The sequence below is a fragment of the Mesoplodon densirostris genome, chromosome 6 (genome assembly GCF_025265405.1).
Source record: "Mesoplodon densirostris isolate mMesDen1 chromosome 6, mMesDen1 primary haplotype, whole genome shotgun sequence".
NCBI lineage: Eukaryota > Metazoa > Chordata > Mammalia > Artiodactyla > Ziphiidae > Mesoplodon > Mesoplodon densirostris.
The window spans coordinates 129,733,600-129,754,598 of NC_082666.1; the positions used below are offsets into that span (position 1 = coordinate 129,733,600).

The 20,999-nt window shown below is 41.4% G+C and overlaps 1 protein-coding gene across 1 annotated transcript in view; it reads left to right on the top strand.

Moving 5' to 3' along the window:
* Positions 1-6,734: 6,734 nt before the first annotated feature.
* The window catches only part of SCRG1 (stimulator of chondrogenesis 1), a 29,906-nt gene continuing 15,641 nt past the window's right edge, over positions 6,735-20,999 (top strand). Inside the window, exon 1 of the mRNA XM_060102707.1 lies at positions 6,735-6,843. Coding sequence (XP_059958690.1) covers positions 6,735-6,843 — 109 coding nt within the window. The remainder of the gene's footprint in view (positions 6,844-20,999) is intronic.

Below are 20,999 nucleotides of genomic sequence, written 5' to 3' on the forward strand. Positions count from 1 at the left end.
TCTGACTTGGGCAGATATGGGTTTCATCGGACTGACAAATCAAACGTTATTTTCCATGTGTTGCTGAGGACTAGGCCCACCAAACCCGGTCAGGATTTCCCAGTCACTGCTGCTCTCACACTTCCTGAACCTTCACAAGGGTCTGACCTGCAGTGCAAGGCACAAACTACGCAAAGGAAACAATGTGTTAGGTTTCTAGTAACTTTGCCAGGACAGAGAAGGCCAGAAGTTCAATGTTTAACACACAGTTATTGACCGTTTAAACTAGGCCAGGCAGAGTCTAGGCACTGAGGATATACAGTAAAATGGACGAAAATCCTTTACACCCGGTGCCAACGAGTGACTGCAGGGGGTCGTTTTCAAAGGCCAAGGATGGGTGGACGGAGCCAAGGAGAAGGCTGTGACCTCAGCGCAGCGCCCCCTCCTCTGCCCGCCTTGGGTTGGAGTTACTAGAACACTGTGATTAGTGCCGCAGACCTGTGGGGCTAGTCTACCCTGAGACAGTCAAGCAATCATAAGGGCAGGTACCAGGAAAGAGCCCCTGCCCCAAACTGACTGTTCCTTTGTCATGATTTAGTATCTAAAGTTCTGCCATTCGAGAAGCATTTTCTAACCAGTGTTCCTTGGAATCTAGTCCTTCAGGATTCTTAGTTTAAAAGAAATTTTTTTCAGCAGTTAAACAAGTTTGGCAAACACCTGAGCTCTTGGTGAGTCCCAGTGAATGGCGTATTAATCTGTATGACCTCCATTGGTTTTGGATGCAAAACTTGGGCATCTCTCTTTATTTTTCTAAGCATTTGCTTAAGCCTCCATCCCTCTACATTGTAGGTAATTCAGTATCTCTCTCTTAAGGACTCTTCATTCCCCAAATTGTCCAGGAACCTGGGAACTTAGTCCAAAGGGAGTAGTCTTGTTTCAGAGTTCCAGGGGGGAAGGAACTGATCAGTCGATTAAAAGTCCTGATTTTACAAAACACCAGGGTATTGGCACAAAAACACACATATGGATCAATGGAACAGAGTAGAGAGCCCAGAAATAAACCCACACACCTATGGTCAGTTAATCTTAACAAAGGAGGCAAGAATATACACTGGACAAAAGAGAGTCTCTTCAGCAAGTGGCACTGGGAAAGCTGGACAGCCTCATGTAAATCAATGAAGTTAGAATGCTCCCCCAAACCATGCATAAAAATAAACTGACAATGGCTTAAAGACTTAAATATAAGACAGGATACCATAAAACTCCTAGAAAAGAACATAGGCAAAACATTCTCTGACATAAATCATACCAATGTTTTCTAAGCTCAGTCTCCTAAGGCAATAGAAATAAGCAAAAATAAACAAATGGGACCTAATCAAACTTACAAGCTTTTTCACAGTAAAGGAAACCATAAACAAAGTGAAAAGACAACCTACAGACTGGGAGAAAATATTTGCAAACAATGCAACCGACAAAGGATTAATTTCCAAAATATACAAAGAGCTCATGTAACTTAACAATAAAAAAACAAACAACCCAATCAAAAAATGGGCAGAAGACCTAAATAGATTTTTCTCCAAAGAAGACATACAGATGGCCAATAGGCATATGAAAAGATGCTCATTATCTCGCAAATCAAAACTACAATGAGGTATCATCTCACACCAGTCAGAATGGCTATCATAAAAAGTCTACAAATAATAAATGCTGGAGAGGGTGTAGTGAAAAGGGGACCCTCCTACACTGTTGGTGGGAATGTAAATTGGTGCAGCCACTATGGAGAACAGTATGGAGGTTCCTTAAAATACTAAAAATAGAGTTACCATATGTTCCAGCAATCCCACTCCTGGGCCTATATCCAAATAAAACTATAATTCAAAAAGATATATGCATCCCAATGTTCACTGCAGCACTATTTACAATAGCCAAGACATGGAAACAACCTAAATGTCCACTGACAGATGAATGAATAAAGAAGATGTAATGTATGTACAATGGAATACTACTCAGTCATAAAAAAGAATGAAATAATGCCATTTGTAGCAACATGGATGGATCTGGAGATTATCATACTAAGTGAAGTAAGTCAGACAGAGAAAGACAAATATCATATGATATCACTTTTATGTGGAATCTAAAATATGATACAAGTGAACTTATTTACAAAACAGAAACAGACTCACAAACATAGAAAACAAACTTATGGTTACCAAAGTGTGGGGAGGGATCAATTAGGAGTGTGGGATTAGCAGATGCAAACTAGTACATACAGGATGGATAAACAACAAGGTCCTACTGTACAGCACAGGGAACTAGATTCAGTATCCTGTGATAAACCATAATGGAAAAGAATATGAAAAAGAATGCATAAATATGTATAACTGAATCACTTTGCTGCACAGCAGAAATTAACACAACATTGTAAATCAACCATACTTCAATAAAATAGATTAAAAAGAAGAAAACAAACTTATGGTTACCAAGGCAGGGTATAAATTAGGGGTTTGGGACTAGCATATACAAACTACTATATATAAAATAGATAAACAACAAGGTCCTACTGTATAGCACAGGGAACTATATTCAATATCTTGTAATAAACCATAATGGAAAAGGATACGAAAAAGAATATATATATATATAAGAATATATATATATATATATATATGAATCACTTTGCTGTACACCAGAAACTAATACAGCATTGTAAATCAACTGTACTTCAATTAAAAAGTTCTGATTTTAATCACTTCTACATAGTGTCCCTGTTGAAAACTGATTCTGACAGGCTCCAGTGAGTCCCTGTCCTGCCGTGAGGATGTCCTTTCTGCTTCAGAACCCTGTGCAGGAAGCAGGGTGGCCCTGAGGACACAGACTCCTAAGGCTTATTGGATTTATACTCACACAGTCAGCCACTGTTCCACAAACACGACCACTTTGCCAAGGTGCCCGGGTATAATTGGGTTTCTAAACACAGCTGCGCACTGTATCTAGAACACGCTGTTCCCCTACAAACCTCTAGGCTCTGGTGTTGAGCCTAAGCTCCTGACTCAGACTCCCTCTTTTTTCCTGGGGGAAGTTTAATGTTTTTTTCGCTACCAGGGACCCTCCGTCAGGGCTATCTCAGCCCTTAGAAAGCTGAATCTCAGAAGGGAAGGGGGCAGAGTGTCGATCCCTCTCCTCCTGGAGGATCCTTGGTAAGTTTAGTTTGGCACATCACGGGGATACGGGGAAGAACAATCTCTGTAAATGTCCTTTCCCCAGAGACCTGTATATCAACTCACCTGTGCTGGCATAATTGAGAGTATCGGGGAACAAGGCAAGAAGATCTAGGGGGTCAATGTCTTGTTCTGTCTTGCTGCTTCTCCAGCTAAAAAACAAAATAAAAGAAACAAACATATTTTTTGTGTGAAAGAGAGGTAGAAGAAGATTTTTTCCTGTTATAATTTTGTATATTAAAGGGGCAGAGTCTATCTATAAAAGCCCCCGTCAAATGGATCATAAGGAATGTTCTGCTTTGGAGAGAATCAAACTCCCAAGAATCCTCTCGTGAATTTCTTCCACTGAATTAAAGCCCTAACCACCCCCGCCCCCCGAGCTTCTTGGGAAGCCAGTCCTCACCTCTGAGTGAGTCAGGCTCCTACTAGAGAAATCTCTGAAACTTTTAGGTCAGGGAAGAAAATCCCAGCATTTGCCAACATAGTTTGGACTCATTAATTTTCTGACACTAAAAAGGCTCTAATTTCTATGGAGAAGAGAAACACACTGAACAAGTATGATAGTCTTAAGCCCCTCATTCTCACTGATACTTGGCCTTCCCCATTTTCTGAAATATTTTACATCGAGTAACTTAAGACACAAAATAAAACACAGCATACACTGTTTCTTTTTAAAATTAATTAATCTATTTTTGGCACCGTTGGGTCTTTGTTGCTGCACGTGGGCTTTTCTCTAGTTGCGGCGAGCGGGGGGTTACTCTTCATTGCGGTGCACGGGCTTCTCATTGCGTTGGCTTCTCTTGTTGCGGAGCATGGGCTCTAGGCACACGGGCTTCAGTAGTTGTGGCATGTGGGCTCAGTAGTTGTGGCTCACGGGCTCTAGAGTGCAGGCTCAGTAGTTGCGGCACACGGGCTTAGTTGCTCTGCGGCATGTGGGATCTTCCTGGACCAGAGCTCGAACCTGTGTCCCCTGCACTGGCAGGCGGGTTCTTAACCACTGGGCCACCAGGGAAGCCCAACATACACTGCTGAAGCTTTCCTGATGCAGGATATTTTACACTTCAGCCTTGCTGGTCCAATCAGCACAAGTCACTCGGATTCTGTGGGAAAACACAGTGAAAGTTCTGTAAGGTGGTAACAATGTGGGGACAATTTTTGCTACTTCATCCTCAAAGGAGCCCTGTTTGGAATATTAGTGAGAAAAGCAAAGACTAACTTGCCAAGGACAGAAGACAGTGTTATAGAAAGCCTTTCTTTTGGTAGAATTGTTATCATGTTTTAGGCTAATTTTAGTGGATATATTTGCCTCCCACTCTAATGCATGCCCACATCCTATGAAACAGTAAGTGATGTTTTAATAGGATTATAATATATGTAAAAACATATCATGTATTTAGAGATGAAATATCCAGGGAAAATATTTCCATAGCTTACTATTTCTTGGCATTTCCTGTGTCCTATCTGATATGTATATACACAAAGGGAGCTGGTTTTAGTTATCTAATACAGTGTTGTATTTATTACTTCAACTTGCAAATGCTTCTATTTGGATTTCGAAATATGCAATTTTTAACATGTTTTATTAGTGAGCAGTAAAGCAACAACTTTGCAGCTAATTTAACACCTATAAATTTCCCTGCAGTGTAAAAGAAATGGCCTCAGCAGACCACATGTCTGCTCATATTTCAAAGAATATTAAATGTAAATACTTCTAAAACGCCCTATAGTTAGAGTTCTCTTATTCCATAAAACACTAACAGGTTCATTGTTTATACTTTTATAAAAAATGGTACCTGATTCTGAACAGACTTATGTGAAAATTATTTTTTAAACGGCTATATTTGAGAAGTCATATAAAAGCTAGATAATTACAAATCAACAATTACAATCAACCTGAAAAATGTTAAAAAGACATTGATCAAAAAATTCAAAAATGTATGTCAACATAAAACTTGCATAAACCTTTATAGCACCTTTATTTATAAATGTAAAAACTGTAAGCAACAAAGATGTCCTTCAACAGGTGAAAGGATGAACAAACTGTGGTATATCAGTATCATGGAAAATTATTCAGTGATAAGAAGAAATAAACTACTGAACTCTAAAAACACGTGAATGACTCAAACACATATTGCTAAGTGAAAGAAGCCAGTCTATACAGGCTACATACTACATATTTCCAATTATATTATAGTCTGAAAAAGGTAAAACTATAGAAATGGTAAAAAGATCAATAACTGCCAGAGTTCCAGGCAGGGGGAGGACAGATTAGGTGAAGTCCAGGAGATATTTTAGGGCAGTGAGACTATTCTGTATCATAATGTAATAGTGAATAGTTAACACTACGTATTTGTCAAAACCCATAGACCTTTACAGCACGAAGACTGATCCTTAATGCATGCACATTAAAAAAGTATATTTAAGAGGTTGGGGTATCACAGGATGGAATGCAGAATGTGATAGAACAATCTAACTGTATTACAAATGTACAAAACAACCTCACTGGAGCCTGGGGTAGAGGGAAAGGTGCTGACCTGAGCAACTTTGTAAATGGGGCCTATAAAACTGAGGGCAAAAGACACTGCACATAAGCACTGTGTCCTAGTTGATAAAATTATTTATTGCAGGCTATGGGTTAACAATTCTGACACTGCTGTACACAAATGCTGGAACAGAACAACTAAATGAGTGGCAGATGGTGGGGACAGGAGAGCGAGGTTACCCATCAGCAAGGGGAGAAGGTCAGAACAGTTCATGTAGAAACAGATTAGAGTTGGAGACGTCAACATAAACTAATGTGTAGCTTGATATAAATACAATGGTTACATAGAGAAATACCTACAGATGTGGGCACATAGATTACTACATGCACCTGTATTTCCCAGCTCCATCAGCAGAGAGGGCCCAGAAGTCATGACACTCCAGTGGCAGTGAGTCCATCTAGTGCCTGGGTCTGCGTTTCCAATCCATTCTCCAATAAAAGGAACCAGCATTCCTTGAGGACATGGCTGATTCTAGGACTGGGACAGGAAATATTCAAGATGAGCTTGGAGCTTCTTGTAGTGTCAGAAAGTAAGAAAATGTTGGGGGAAAAAAACCTAACATCTGATGATGGTTTATATCAAAAGGACACAGGAGAAAACCAAAAGGACTCCCAACGGCCAAGGCTGGAACAATTTGAGCAACAAAATAACATTTTTAAAGTACTATTGGAGGCAATTCCCTGAGAGTCCAGTGGTTAGGACTCCGTTCTTTCACTGCCGAGGGCATGGGTTCAATCCCTGGTCGGGGAACTAAGATCCCGCAAGCCAAACAGCCAGCCAAAAAAAAAAAAAGAAAAGAAGAAGGTACTATTGGATTATAATCCAAAGTATAAAATAAAATATCCATGAGTTCATACTGATATGAACAAATGAGGGACAACAGACACATCTCATGTGCAGAAGAATTCCAAAAACTGTATGCAGGTACTCAAGGAGGTGGAGCATAACCTGACTCCTCGGGTGTGGGCTGTACAGACTGACTTCCTTCCAAAGGATGTGGCATGCGGTGGGGAGAAGACAACCCACTTTGCAGTGGAGAAACCTGACACACACTGCCACGGCCAGGATCAAGGTCAACATCCACTGTGATGAGTCCGTTCCCAGTAAGTGCCCGTGATATAATGTGATGAAGATGGAACTTCACCTCTGTGGCCTTCTTCCCCAAAACACACAACCCAAGTCTAATCACAAGATAAATACTAGACAAATCTCAATTGAGGGACGTTCTACAAAACACCTAACCAGTACTCCTCAAAATTTGTCAAGGTCATCAAAAACAAGGAAAGTCTAAGAAATGGTCACAGCCCAGAGGACCCTAAGGAGACTTGACAGTAAATGTAATGTGGCGTCCAGAGCAAGGACATTAGGAAAAAAACCAAGAAAAAATGAATAAAGTATGGGCTTTAGTTAATAACAATTTATCAATATCAATTCATTAATTGTAACAAATATATCACATGAATGTAAGATGTTAAATAATAGAGATATAGGTATATCGAAGTTTCTGTATTGTTAGCAACTATAAATCTAAAACTATTCTGAAATTTTAAAGTTTATTTTAAAAATATATTGAGAATCATATGCTCACAGAAAGTGGGAAATGGAAGGTACCACAAAAACCATCAGTTAAACCTTTTATTTTACAAGGGAGAAAACTGAGGATTTATAGTACGGTTTTGTAGCCTGCACTTTGAGAAAACAGTGGCGGCTCGCTGCTGAGCTGGTCCTCACTGACACTAAACATCAATCACAGTACACAGTAGACACTCAATAAATTATTACTGAATGCTGAATAACTCCCAACAACCTACCGTCTACCCAAGTATCTTATCCTCTCACTCATTCATTTATTAACTCATTCATTCATTCAACAAATATTTACTGAGTGTCTGGCATCATCATTTTACTCCTAGAATTATAACCACTTAGAAACTCTATCCAAAGGATGGACATTTTGGCAATTTTCCATATCTGACTTTGTAGGAAACTGTTTAGCTGATTCAAGTTTATAAGCATCCAAGGAAGAATGGTCTCAAGCCAGGTTAATAGAACATAGACTAAGGGGGTACAAGAAGGCAGGCTCTGAGTCCCAGAGGGGATGTGTGGTTCGTTTATACTCAGGTTGTGGGCTGCAGCCTTTTTGAGTAATGCTGTTATTTCAGACTCTCTCATCTCTCATGCCACTCCTTCTACGACTCACTGAGACAACGGGCTAACAGCCTAATGTTGTCTTCTTTCCAGTTTCAGCTCCACTACTTACCAGCTGCGTGATGTTGGCCAAGCTGCCTAATCTTTTGGGGCCTCAGTTCCCCCATGTGAAAAATTACCTCATGAAAGAATGTTGCTTGGGTCGAAGAAGCCCACATTTCTAAACTTTTTTTTTTTTTTTCTTTTTGCGGTATGTGGGCCTCTCACTGTTGTGGCCTCTCCCGTTGCGGAGCACAGGCTCCGGACGCGCAGGCTCCGGACATGCAGGCTCAGCAGCCATGGCTCATGGGCCCAGCCGCTCCGCGGCATATGGGATCCTCCCAGACCGGGGCACGAACCCGTATCCCCTGCATCAGCAGGCGGACTCTCAACCACTGCGCCACCAGGGAGGCCCATGCCCACATTTCTAAACTGCTTGGCACACTTGGCAATGACACGATTCTTACTACTGTCAATACTGTCATTGTTATCATTACCAGCCAACCAGAGGCTTGTACCTGGGAAGCTTCGACAGTCACTCGGGATCCACAAAGAACACACGCTGGCACACTTAATCAATCTTTCCATCTTTCTCCGTTTGATAAGTAGGTTGTTTCCAACCAATCACAAAATTATCGTTGTGATCTGGGCTATGATTCCATTTACTGTCAGTCCAATGCCTCTTTTAGACTGCCAGGAAACCAAAGGCCTTATTTTCAAGTTCCCTTCCTTCTTGGCCTCTTTTCCTGCCAAAATGTATTTTCATGTTAACATTTATTCTAAATATTTCATGGGCTCCTAAAACTGGACACTTCTCCTAGATTCAGTTCTCTCTGGAGGTCCATTTTTTCTGATTTTATTTCTATGATATTTAAAGGTCAGGTTCATCACAAGATAAAGACTGCAGTGTCTAAGAAATGTAATTAACTATTTACCAGTAGGTTTAGCTCCAAACCTCAGGATTTACTGACCTCTTTAAATTTGCTAAAAGTCACCAAACAATTCAAAGAAATTTCTCCGTTCTGCTTTCTTCTCACTCTCCAGAAGGAGTCAGGTTGTTGGCCACTGATTGCATTTGGTATTTAAAAGGCCAAGTCTTGGGACTTCCCTGGTGGTCCAGTGGTTAAGAATCCGCTTTCCAATGCACAGGACGCCAGTTCAATCCCTGGTCAGGGAACTAAGATCCCACATGCTGGGGGGCAACTAAGCCTGCGTGCTGCAACTACTGAGCCTGTGCACCACAACTAGGGAAACCAAGTGCTGCAACTACAGAGCCCACGTGTTCTGGAGCCATGTGCCACAACTAGAGAGAAGTCCACGTGCCACAACAAAAGATCCCATGTGCCACAGCTAAGACCCGACATAGCCAATAAATAAATATTTTAAAAAATAAAAATAATAAAAGGCCAAGCCTTATACTAGAAGATCAATACATCTAAAATAAAAACATGGGTTTGGGGATAACTTTTATTGTTAGGGGGTGGAGGAGGTCAAGCTAACAAAAGTTTGTTATTGGCATTCCACGTCTTAGCTAGGGATTATGTAGAGGTTAGTATCAGTAGCAGATTCCTGTTGAAATGAGTTATCTGTTCTTTTAAAGTCCCTCAACAGCCACCAAAGAAAAGGAAGGTTAAACCTTTATCTATCTATTAGGCTTTTGTTCATAGGTGTCAATGATGCCAAGAGAAAAATATTGTCTTGTTATGTCTAAGTGCATTTAAGTAATGGGTGTTCCTTGAGCCATACTTTAAAACATAAAATACTTTAAACATTGATTGCTATTGTATCAAACTATTTCACTATTAGATTACTATCATTAGTGTGAAACAAACTGAATAAAAAGTTAGTATGTTCAAAACAAAAAACAAACAAAAAACAAACAAAAAAATAAAGATCAGGTTTGTCAGGGTGCTCACGACCTCTACATGCCAATGCTGTGAACAAGTCCCAGGCCCCCAGTGTGACTTACTGTCCGTGCCCAGGTAAAGGAGGTCATGTGTTTGCTCTTCTGATGAAAAGTTTCTGAGCAAGAAGATCCCCGCCATGAGCCCCGTTACAGCCACGGCTGCCTGTCTGGCATCCTGCCAGTTCCCAAGTGCATCCTAATTCCAGCACGAGGGCCTCTGGGAAGCAGGTCCCCTCCTACAGCTGCAGCAGCATCAGCTTGACATTGTAGGTGACAGCCCCTTGGTGATGAATAATGCTGTCTCCTCAAGGGCTTCACTGGAGGCTCCTTGGTGGAGTAAGTTTTCCTAAGTGTCACTGCAAAGGCAGAAAGCTAACTAAGTTTGGGTAATAGAGGTTACCTTCTTCAACCCAGTTGCAAAAACCATTCTCAGCACAAATGTTCCAGGTTCAGAGGAAATCTTAAGGGAAACTTTAAATAGTTTTAATCAAAAAGAATATCCTTGTACTGAGTTCAAAAATAATTAAGTTAATAAAACAGGTTAACTGTTTCTTTTTAACGGATGGAAGATTTTAAAGACATTCTAACAGGTGATTGTGTCTGTAGCTCATTATTATTGCAACAAACATACTGTGAATTAGTTTTCCATTAGCGTCATTATTTTGAAACTCCTTTTGTTAAGGATACTCACATAAAACAGGTCCTCCTTCTCTCCTGGGAGGAGCCTGCGAAGGCTGAAACCGGCTGCTGCTTCTCTCCACACCCTACCCTCAGCAACTCCAGAAGGATTTAAGTCTGAAGGAAACAGGAGAAAGGGGTCAATTAGGGAACAGAGAAGCAGCAGATTCTAAATCAGGGCACATGCATGAGCTCTCAGGGGGAAATCAGGGGAAGAGTTTATGTGTGTTCTCATTTTTTTCACAAGCTTAAGATGTCCAATGTGTACAATTATTTATACCTAAGACATCTCCTGAGACTTCTTCTGATTGGAAGGATTTTGTTGTTGTTATCATTTGTTTGCTTGTTTTTTAGGAAATACTAATCAGCTCTCTTTTCAAATTTAATGCCCATACTTTTAACATAGTTGCTTAAGTTCTATATCATGAATTGGCTCTGTCATTAATTTAGGGGCTTACCCACCTCACATGAGAAGTTTACTCTGGGAAGCTCCAGAGCTTGTCTCAAAGAGACAGATGGTCTCCAGAGCAACATAAACCAGGGCTCAACAAGAGGTCTCAGTAACAGGCCATAAGGAAAAAACAAAATAAGACAAAATGCCTTAAGTTTCCATATACAAGAAAACAAATACTGGTTTCAGATTTTTTTAAATTTGAGCCCCAAATTAAAAGTCTCAAGGGCGGGACTTCCCTGGTGGTCCAGTGGTTAAGACTCTGCGTTCCCAATGCAGGGGGCCTGGGCTCGATCCCTGGTCAGGGAACTAGTTCCACGCATGCCGCAACTAAAGACCCCACATGCTGCAACTAAAAGACCCCCACATGCCACAACTAAAGATCCCACATGCCGCAACTGAAAGATCCCGCATGCCGCAACAAAGATCCCGCATGCCGCAACTAAGACCCAGCGCAGTCAAATAAATAAATAAATATTGCAATATTAGGAAAAACAAAGTCTCAAGGGCAACCTCTCTAATTACAGGCCTTGGTTTGCAACTCAGCTGCTTCCCAAATGGGCAACTCTGTGCCATGGACATCAGGTTGAATAGTTACAGACGTTTCTAGTTTAACAGTGTTCAATAATTCTCCCTAGAAATGATGGGAGTCCAGCCAGTGATAAGTAAATGTTTGAGACATAACAAAGGACTAGAAAGCCCAGATGCAAATGTGCTTTTGAGGGGAAATCTTTCCTGAGTGACTAGGAACATGATCCGGAGGAAATGGAAAGTAACACCCTGAAGCAGGCCTGCAAGAAACAACGCCAGGCCTACTGTATGGATTTGGATATTGCTGACTATAAAAGGGAACCAACTATTTTGAACAACTATGGATTAAATACAAGGAAACAAAATGAGCAATGTAATCGGGGAAATAAAGAAGCGTTAGATGAACAGGGAAATAAGAGGAAGAGGAAAGTCAGTATGTGTTGGCACTGCACTTCTGGGCTAGGTCAGCACTGGGTAACCGAGATGGACAGCTCTTCAGATGGACTGAGGCCTGAACAGTTTCTACTTTCTTCCTCATACTCACTTATTTCTACACATTTAAGTCGTACAAATAAATTAACCATCTCTGTGGCATCAGCTCTCTGTAGTAAGCATCACAGGGAACGTAGTTATAAATATGCCAAGGGAATGTGCAGTCAACTGCACACACGACTCGCATCTGTTTCTTGGATCCCATGCCACTTGTCCCAGCCTCAGTGAAGTGGAGCTTGGAGATTCGAGCTCTCTCAGGCTGCTGACCAAGTCTGGTTTTGCAGGTCTTCACTTGGCTGTGTGCTCCTCCATCCCGGCGTGTGTACACATGGCTTCCCTAGAACAGCTGTCAGCAGGTCCTTCCACTCACCTCCCTTCTGGAAACGCCTTCCTTTGACTTCCACACCAACCCTCCGAATTCTTCTATCACTCCCATTCTCTGCTCATCCCTTAATGCCAGTGGCCCCTGTGATTCTGACCTCAGCCCAGTTCTCTTCTCACTCGGAGTCCATTCCTGGCACGTGGGGAAGCGCGTGGGCACTAGACCCAGAACCTGCAGGCTGCAGCCTGCGTGTGTGTGATCCTGGGCAGGTTCCCTGACATCTCTGACGTGTCCCCTCTTATAAAGTGGGGCCAATACACGGACTGACTTCATGGGGTCATAAGGAAGAGCGAATGAGTTCAGACGTGTGAATTGCCTGGCACCCAGAGCACAGGCTCAGCTTCTTTAACGGGGACAGCCATGGCTTCAACTATCATTTAGTTGAATAACTCGATCACTTACTTAGTTGATGGTTAGTTGACTAGCAGATAAACTCTGATTTTCTAGCTCATATTTCTTTTCTGAGCTCCAAGTCCATTTAGCCAACCGCCTACTAAACATCCCCAGTTACACCCAGGGCTCCTTCAATGAATTCCACGTTCACAGACTAACCATCCTCCTCTCCCCACTCCTGCTCCACCCAAAACTGCTCTTCTTTTTTATTCTTTTTCCAAGATGAGTAACGTCATCATCCATCCAAAGGTCCAAACCTTCTAAAGTTAACAGAATCTCCCCTTTTCTCAACTACCTGTACCCTAAACATAAAAATCCAACTGGGGAGACTTCCCTGACGGTCCAGTGGTTAAGACTCTGTGCTTCCAATACAGGGGGCATAGGTTCAATCCCTGGTCAGGGAACAAAGATCCCACGTGCTCCGGGGCACAGACAGAAAAAAAAAAAAGAAAAGAAAATCCAACTGGTCAGCACATCTCCTCAGTTTTGCTTCCTGACCATCCTCTCTTCTGGGTCGCCCTCCTCCTGCCTCTAGACTCTTCCCTCCCACACAGTCCTCCTTTGACACTGCAGTCAGCGGGTTCATCCTTTCTAATGGTTTTCATCATCTTTCCGCTGACCTTCAGGAAAATTCCGCAGTTTTTAGCACAGCATGTGTGGTACTTCATCAACTTGCCTCTTTCTCTTCCTCTGTTTTATCTCCTCCCACCCCCACCCCCGTTCCAGCCGCAGGAAACCACTGTAATCCCCGAAGTCATCACCTCTCCTTCACCGCCATGCCCTCATTAATACAACCAGGATTACCTCTGGCTCTCCATCTAGATAATCTTGCTCTGTTATAATCTTTCTAACTCCTGGGACTCTGCTCCAGATGGAATTAAAACAACAGCTAAAGGATAGTTAACAGATGCTACAACTCCAGTTCAGTTTGCTCAAAACAGAGTGAAATTCCTTTCTTGCCTCTATTTCTGAGGCAGAGAACAGATTTCTTTCTTAGTCGTTTTATTTTTTTGCTTTCCAGTGACGGATAATGACTTTTTACGTGAGGTGCTGGTGAGATGGGATAGACCTTCTACCAAAATGTCAAAATAAGAGATCTAGATGGTGAGGAAAACTTGGTGAAAACTCACAAAGAAACTGTGAAAGGGGAGGAGGTGCAAAGCCAGCCGCTTTCCTGAATCACAGTAGCCGTTCTTCCTGCCCCCTCCCTCCCTCTCCTCTGCTTTCTGTCCTTATCTCTCTGCTCTCTTTGTCCTTATCTGTCTGTCGCTCTGTCTGTCTCTCTGTCTCTCTCTCTCTCTCTCTCTCTCTCACACACACACACACACACACACACACACACACACACACACACACACACACTTCTCTTAAGGGAAGAAGAGCTCTGTGTTCTCTTTAAATCCCTCAGGTCCTACATTTTATTGCTCTAACAGTCCGCCTCCCTGAGGTTCCTGTCCAGACCAGCTATTTCCTTCGGTAGAGAAGCTGCTGGTTCACTCTTGCCTGGTTTGGAAGCGTCTGGGGGGCAGGTCTCGAAGCCCTGTCTCCCGCCGCCCCTCCTCTCCCCGGTCCTGGTGGGTGGGCGACAAGGCAGACAAAGGTCCGTTTGTAACCTTCCAGCACCTCCTCTCTTCTCCTTTTGCCCAAACTCACCCACTGAGTTGGAGCATTTCAGAAGATTCCTCTGTCAAGAAGACCAAAGGAAAGGAGAAGAAAAAGGGTATGGACTTTTTTTCCTTAACAATCATTTTATATCATTGATTCTACTGTAAACTACTGCTATAGACTAGAGCAGAAGTGTATTTGTGTCTTGAGTCAGAAGAGAAGGACAGAGAGGCAGGGAGAGTCTCTGAGGAGGTGATGTGTGCACTTTGAGAAAGATGATACTTTCCCAGGTTAGAGGAAAAGGATCAGATTAAAGGAGAATAGAAAATGTAATGTACATTCCTTAACGGGAAAGGCATTTTAATTGGGGACTTAAAAGGAGGCAGCTCCCTCACTGCTGGCTGCTCCTTGTTAAAGCCCCCGTCTGCCCTGAATCTGGCTCCACCATTCCACCGCTCAGGACTACGCCAGGGTGATGAAGAACACAAGTTCCTTTTCAATGCAGTAGCTGTTATCTCTGTATTCCTACTTTATGTAAAGTTTAATGGCAATGTCTAAGAAAGTGAATGTCTTCTGCTTTTAAAAATCCTGATTCCTTCTAGAAAAATGGTATCGATGACCTTAATTGCCAAGCAGAAATAGACATAGATGTAGAGGACAAATATATGGATACCAAGGGGGAAAGGGGTCGGGTGGGAGGAGTTGGGAGACTGGGATTGACACATATCCAACTATTGATACTATGTATAAAATAGACAGCTGATGGGAATATACTGCATAGCACAGGGAACTCTACTTAATGCACTGTAATGTCCTAAATGGGAGGGAAACCCGTAAGGGAGAGGATATATGTATATGTAATGCTGATTCATTTTGCTGTGCAGTAGAAGCTAATACAACATTGTAAAGCAACTATACTTCAATAAAAAAATTTTTAAATCCTGATTCCTAAAAAGAAACTGGTATAAATGTGTGAGACAAAGAGGGAATTCACGAAATTCATCCTTGGTGTCCCCACCGTGGAACACAACACAGTGTCTGTACTGCTGTGATACAGGGAACTCTTTTTCCCTTTGGGGCTTATAAAAATTCCTCTTTAAAATTCCTTGACTTAGTTACATAGACTGTGTAAAACTCTCCCAAACGCTGGTCCTTTTATCCAGTGATGATGATTTCTCACGGCCAGGGAAATAGCTAAAATGATGCAAGCCTGCATATTCAAATCATTCTCTGAGGTGCCTGAAAGCAGACCACCTTCAGGGAGGACGTGGACTTTGTTTTTCCACTGATGAAGGTCTCCTGGGTACTGGGGCTGATCGTGTCTATTTTAAAGATGTTTGGAAGGCTTATCCACCTTCTACTACCACTTCTTTTCCTTTTACCTATGCTTTGAGAAGTTTCACTCCAGCCCTCAGTCATTCTAATACAAAACTCTTCTGGTACAGAGAGTGGGAATTTTAAAAATAATAGTTATTTTCATCCACCAGCAAAGATGAATGGAAAAACACCACGACTGGACGGCAGTTTTAATCTCTTCCAACTATAATTTTGATATTTTAAATGTCAAGTTCTGAGCTGGAATTTTCATTTGTTTGTGCAGCCTTTGCTTCCTTCTGGCTGTGTTATGAAAGGAATACGAAAATGGGCTGCCCTTTCTGTCTAACTCATCAACTCTGTTTCATCCCACTGCTCTTAACACCAGTTTCCAGAACTGGCATCAGCTGTCTGCATGAGCACTGCTGCATAAAGACCTCAACGCTCTCACGACATAGCTCTGTTTTGGCCATTAAATGCGATGCTTTTTCTTTTTAAGTCTCCACTTAACTCCAACCATTCAAAAGCCTGCTGGTGCCAAACACCCTCACACAACCAAACTTTGCAGTGCCCTACCCATGTGATGGGGTCAATGATGTGCTGCTTAATTGGAAACATCTTGTTCATAGTTCTGTATCCTCTACAGTGATCTTTTAAAAATAATGCCACTATTGGGATATGAATGGTATCTTACAACATTAGTTAATTACATAAAATTGAATCCAAAAAAACCCATTGGTAACTATCTAAAGATCTCTAGTTATTCCTTCAGATATTCAGTTTTTAGCCTTGTTTTCTGTTGTAATTTGGATGTACTTCAGGAGGAATTTTAAATCCATGTACTTCAACAGAAAGAGGGAAAAAAAATAGAGCAATTTGCTTCAAATTGGTCAAAGTCATTTCACTCTTGTTGGCACTTGAAAAATATATGGTCTTGATGGATTGCCAAGGATGAAGGTCGGTGTCTTTTAATGAAAAAACAAACCAATGTATCATGGTAACGTACTGGTTCAGGCATTTCCCCACTTGCCAAATAATAGTTAAAGCTATTTATCTGCACTGAAGTAAAGGAAGAAGAGAAGACTTCAGTTCAGTTCAAACATGTAATTTATAAAGTGTTAAAAAAAAAAAAAAAAAAAAAAAACTACCAGGGAGGGCTTGCCAGGTGTGGAACTTTCCATCCCAGTACGTGACTGAGGTGGACAAGAGACATCATTCTGTGCTCTGGCCTGGACACAGCCAGGAAAGGCGCATGGTGTGGCAACATACCCGCTTACTTCTCCAGCCAGTTACTTGTTCCTTCCTTCAGCAAATGCTTTCTGAATGCTTCCTGTGAGCCCAGCCTGGAAGCAGGCCCCAGAGAGATGCAGGAGGAGGGGAAGGTACCCTGCTTGCCTTCTCGGTGCTGGCATCTCTTCCTCCAGTCCCCGTACATGGGCTGTCCCTGGTCTCCATCCCTCCCCTCTTCTCTTCCCACTCTGCACTCACTACCCTGCGGTCCCACAGCTATAAATACTATCGATAAATATCCCGATGACTCTCGAATTCATACTTCTGGCCCTGACTTCCAGACTCACATTCAACTGCCTACTCAGAATCTTCATTTCATGTCTGATAGGCATCTCAGATTAACTTGTCCAAATTCTTTTTTGTTTGTTTGTTTAAATTTGTATTGGAGTATAGTTGCTTTACAATGTTGTGTTAGTTTCTACTGTACAGCAAAGTGAATCAGCTATACATATACATACATCCACTCTTTTTTGGATTTCCTTCCCATTTAGGTCACCACAGAGCACTGAGTAGAGTTCCCTGTGCTACACAGTAGGTTCTCATTAGTTACCTGCTTTATACATATTATCAACACAAATCAGCCAAGAATGTTAAGGCCAAAAGGAAAAAAGTAAAATATATATGCAGATATATATACTTTATTTTGTACCTGTGTGAGATGATATATGTACACTAAACTTATTGTGATAATAACTTCATGATGTACGTAAATCAAATCATTATGCTATATACCTTAAACTTCTACCGTGCTATTTGTCAATTATATCTCAATAAAACTGGAAGGAAAAAAAATTAACTTGTCCAAAAGTTTACCCTTAGATCCCCCCCGCTAGATCGACTCCTTGCAATTCATCCTCAGCTCATGTCAGTAAATGTCAGTACCATTCAGGTCAGAAACCTAAGAGTCATCCTGGATTCCTTTCCCTCACCTCATTCTTCAATCAACTTCAACTTCTTTCTCCGACATACCTCTCCCCCGCCAGCCCCCTGCAAACATAAATGTTAGAGTTTCCCCCTGTCCCTGGCCATCTCAATTTCTCCTTCTTAACACCCTCGCCAATGCACATCAAAAACAAGCACACAAAATGTTAACAACAGCCCTCTCCACATTGACACTCCAGTTGAATTTTATTCTATCTGTGCTTTTCTGTATTTTCCATGTTTAAACTATTACTTTTTTTTTTAGAAAAATTATTGATATTTTTCTTAAAAAAAAATATCCAACTAGGATTACAGCTCTCATTAGAACCATCCAATGGAAAGAAAGCATAAGACATTAATAGTCATGAAGTGAGCTTAAGAACAAATTACACTTAAATGCAGGAAATATAAGAAAGGTAACATGAGGCCAAATTGTCTAAACGCATGACTTTGTCCAAAGGCCACAAGGAATAGACAAAATTAAGATAGATTACCAAAAATAAGATCATGATTACATAGTAAAAAAAACTCTGAAGATCAAAGCTCTAAAAGATAAGAAATATGCCAAAGACCTAAAATAACAGAAAAATTCTATCGCATTAGGGCAAAAAGATTAAAAAGAGCTTACAGCTCCCTTCCCAACTCCTCCCCATACACCCCACCTTCTGATAGAGAGGAATCTGGTGAAAGGGGTTAGAGAAAAGCCAGGTGATGTTTGTTGTTGAATCTTTTCATAAAGGTACACATACAAAGAAACATATATTTTTAAGTCAGGTATGAGCTAGTAGGCCGAAATAAATGCTAGTTTTGACAAAAAGCAAGCAAACAAACAAAAGAAATTGGGAAGTACATTTTAAAGTCAAACTAGAAAAAATTTAATACAATTAAATTAAAACAGTAGTACCTGATGACATGCAAATTTAAGGATTTGGTAGCTCACTAACCTCTTTCAGGCATAAATAGTTCCCTGCAACTAGATATTGAGTTTAGTAATCTGAGAAACTCCTCCTTCCCTGGCTGTAAGCATCTAAAGATTAGGATATACTATTTATTCTTTCACTAACGTGCCAGGCACTGTTTAGCGTACTTGGATACATATCAGACAAAATCCTTCCTTCCTGGAGCTTACATTCAAGTTTGGGGAGACACAATAAGAATATTTTATAATAACTTAGAGGTTTATAAATGCCATGGAAAACTAGAGCAAGTAAGGCAGATTGAGAATCTGAAAGAGGAGATAGAATTTTATTTTTTTAATTTAAAAAAATTTTAAATTGAAGTATAGTTGATTTACAATGTGTTAGTTTCTGGTGTACAGCACATATATATTCTTTTTCAGTCTTTTCCATTATAGGTTATTATAAGATATTGAATATAATTTCCTGTGCTATATGGTAAGTCTTTGTTGTTTATCTATTTTATATATTGTAGTATATATCTGTTAATTCCAAACTCCTAATTTGTCCCTCCCACCGACCTTTCCCCTTTGAAAATCATAAGTTTGCTTTCTGTGTCTGTTTCTGTTTTGTAAATAAGTTCATTTGTATCATTTTTTTAGATTCCACATATAAGTGATATCCTATGATATTTGGCTTTCTCTGTCTGACTTGCCTCACTTAGTATGAGGTCTACCCATGTTGCTGCAAACGGCTTTATTGCATTCTTTTTTATGGCTGAGTAATATTCCATTGTATATCTGTGCCACACCTTCTTTATCCATTCCTCTGTCTACGGACACTTAGGTTGCTCCCATGTCTTGGTTGTTGTGAACAGTGCTGCAGTGAACATAGGGGTGCAGGTAAGGGGAGACAGAATTTTAAATAGGACAGTGGGGTAGGTGTTATTGAGGAGCAAAGGCTTGAAGAAGGTGAGGTAGTTAGATATGCAGATATTTGGAGGAACAGCTTCCCAAGCAGAGGAAATAACCAGTGCAAAGGCCCTGAGGCAAGAACGCATCTGGCATTTTTGAGGAACAGCTGGAACAGAACAAACAAGGGGAAGAGTAGATGATTTCAGAGAGGTGATGGGGAGCCAGACTGCATATGGAGGTCACTGCAATGACTTTAGCTTTGACTCAAAGAAAGTGGAGTTGTCGGAAGAGGATGGGTTTAGTTATTGATATTTTCCTGAATTCCTTTGGTATTCCTGGCACTCTGGACAGTGCCTGGCATAAATGAAACACTAAGAAACATTTGTTAAGTGAAACTAAGTAAAAGCAGCTTGCTCCTGTTCTCCTCTCTCTCATGTGATTGCTAAATAGCTTGATCAGTGACCCGCACATGAGCACTATTCTCCCACTTCCCCACCTTCCCAGCAATGGCTGCTCTTCTCCTGAAAATCCCTGCTGGATTGACGCTGGTCTGTGCAGAGGAAGTACAAGAAGATTTGGGCCTGAAGATTAGAGAGCGACTCGGGGCTACATTTCAGCAGCCTATTTCATGGAGGACAAAGTTCACAAGCACCACTGTAGAAGCAGGAAGGGCAGCCTAAACGAATGGCTTCTGTGCAACCAGACTGGGTCTTATCGTTGAATTCTGGGACAAATAGCTACTTACCCTAAGAGATGCACATCAGAGGAACCATAGTTCAATCTGGGGAAGGGAGAGTAGAAGAAGGGAGAAACGTAATTCTGAGAATTCGGCTTGTGTTAAAATCAACAGAGTACCACACAGCTCATTTTCAGAATCTGTAAGACTTGGGTATCTGTCCTTCATATTCCTCCCCAAATAGCTACAAATAGTGAGAGTGATATAGAAAGCTTTACTTCTGCCCAAGATGCAGTAACAGGAACCAGATCTGCCCACTCCCTTGAAACAACAACAAAAAACAGCCAAAATATATGAAACAATTTTTGTCAAAACACTGGATTTCAACCAAGAAAGAACACTGATTCTTGGGAGATGGGAAGCAAGTGAGGTGAGCCCTACAGTTTCCCCCAGTCTACTGCCTTGAGGGAACCCAGATAGAGTCCAGCCAACTCCCTGAGTTGTAGAAATGGGGCTGAGAGTCAGGGAGACCAAGGCAGCTGGAGACCACAGAACAGAGTGCCTGAGAGAAGAGAGATACACAGAGACAGAACCCTGCAGTCTGCAGAGGGCCCCACTCAAGT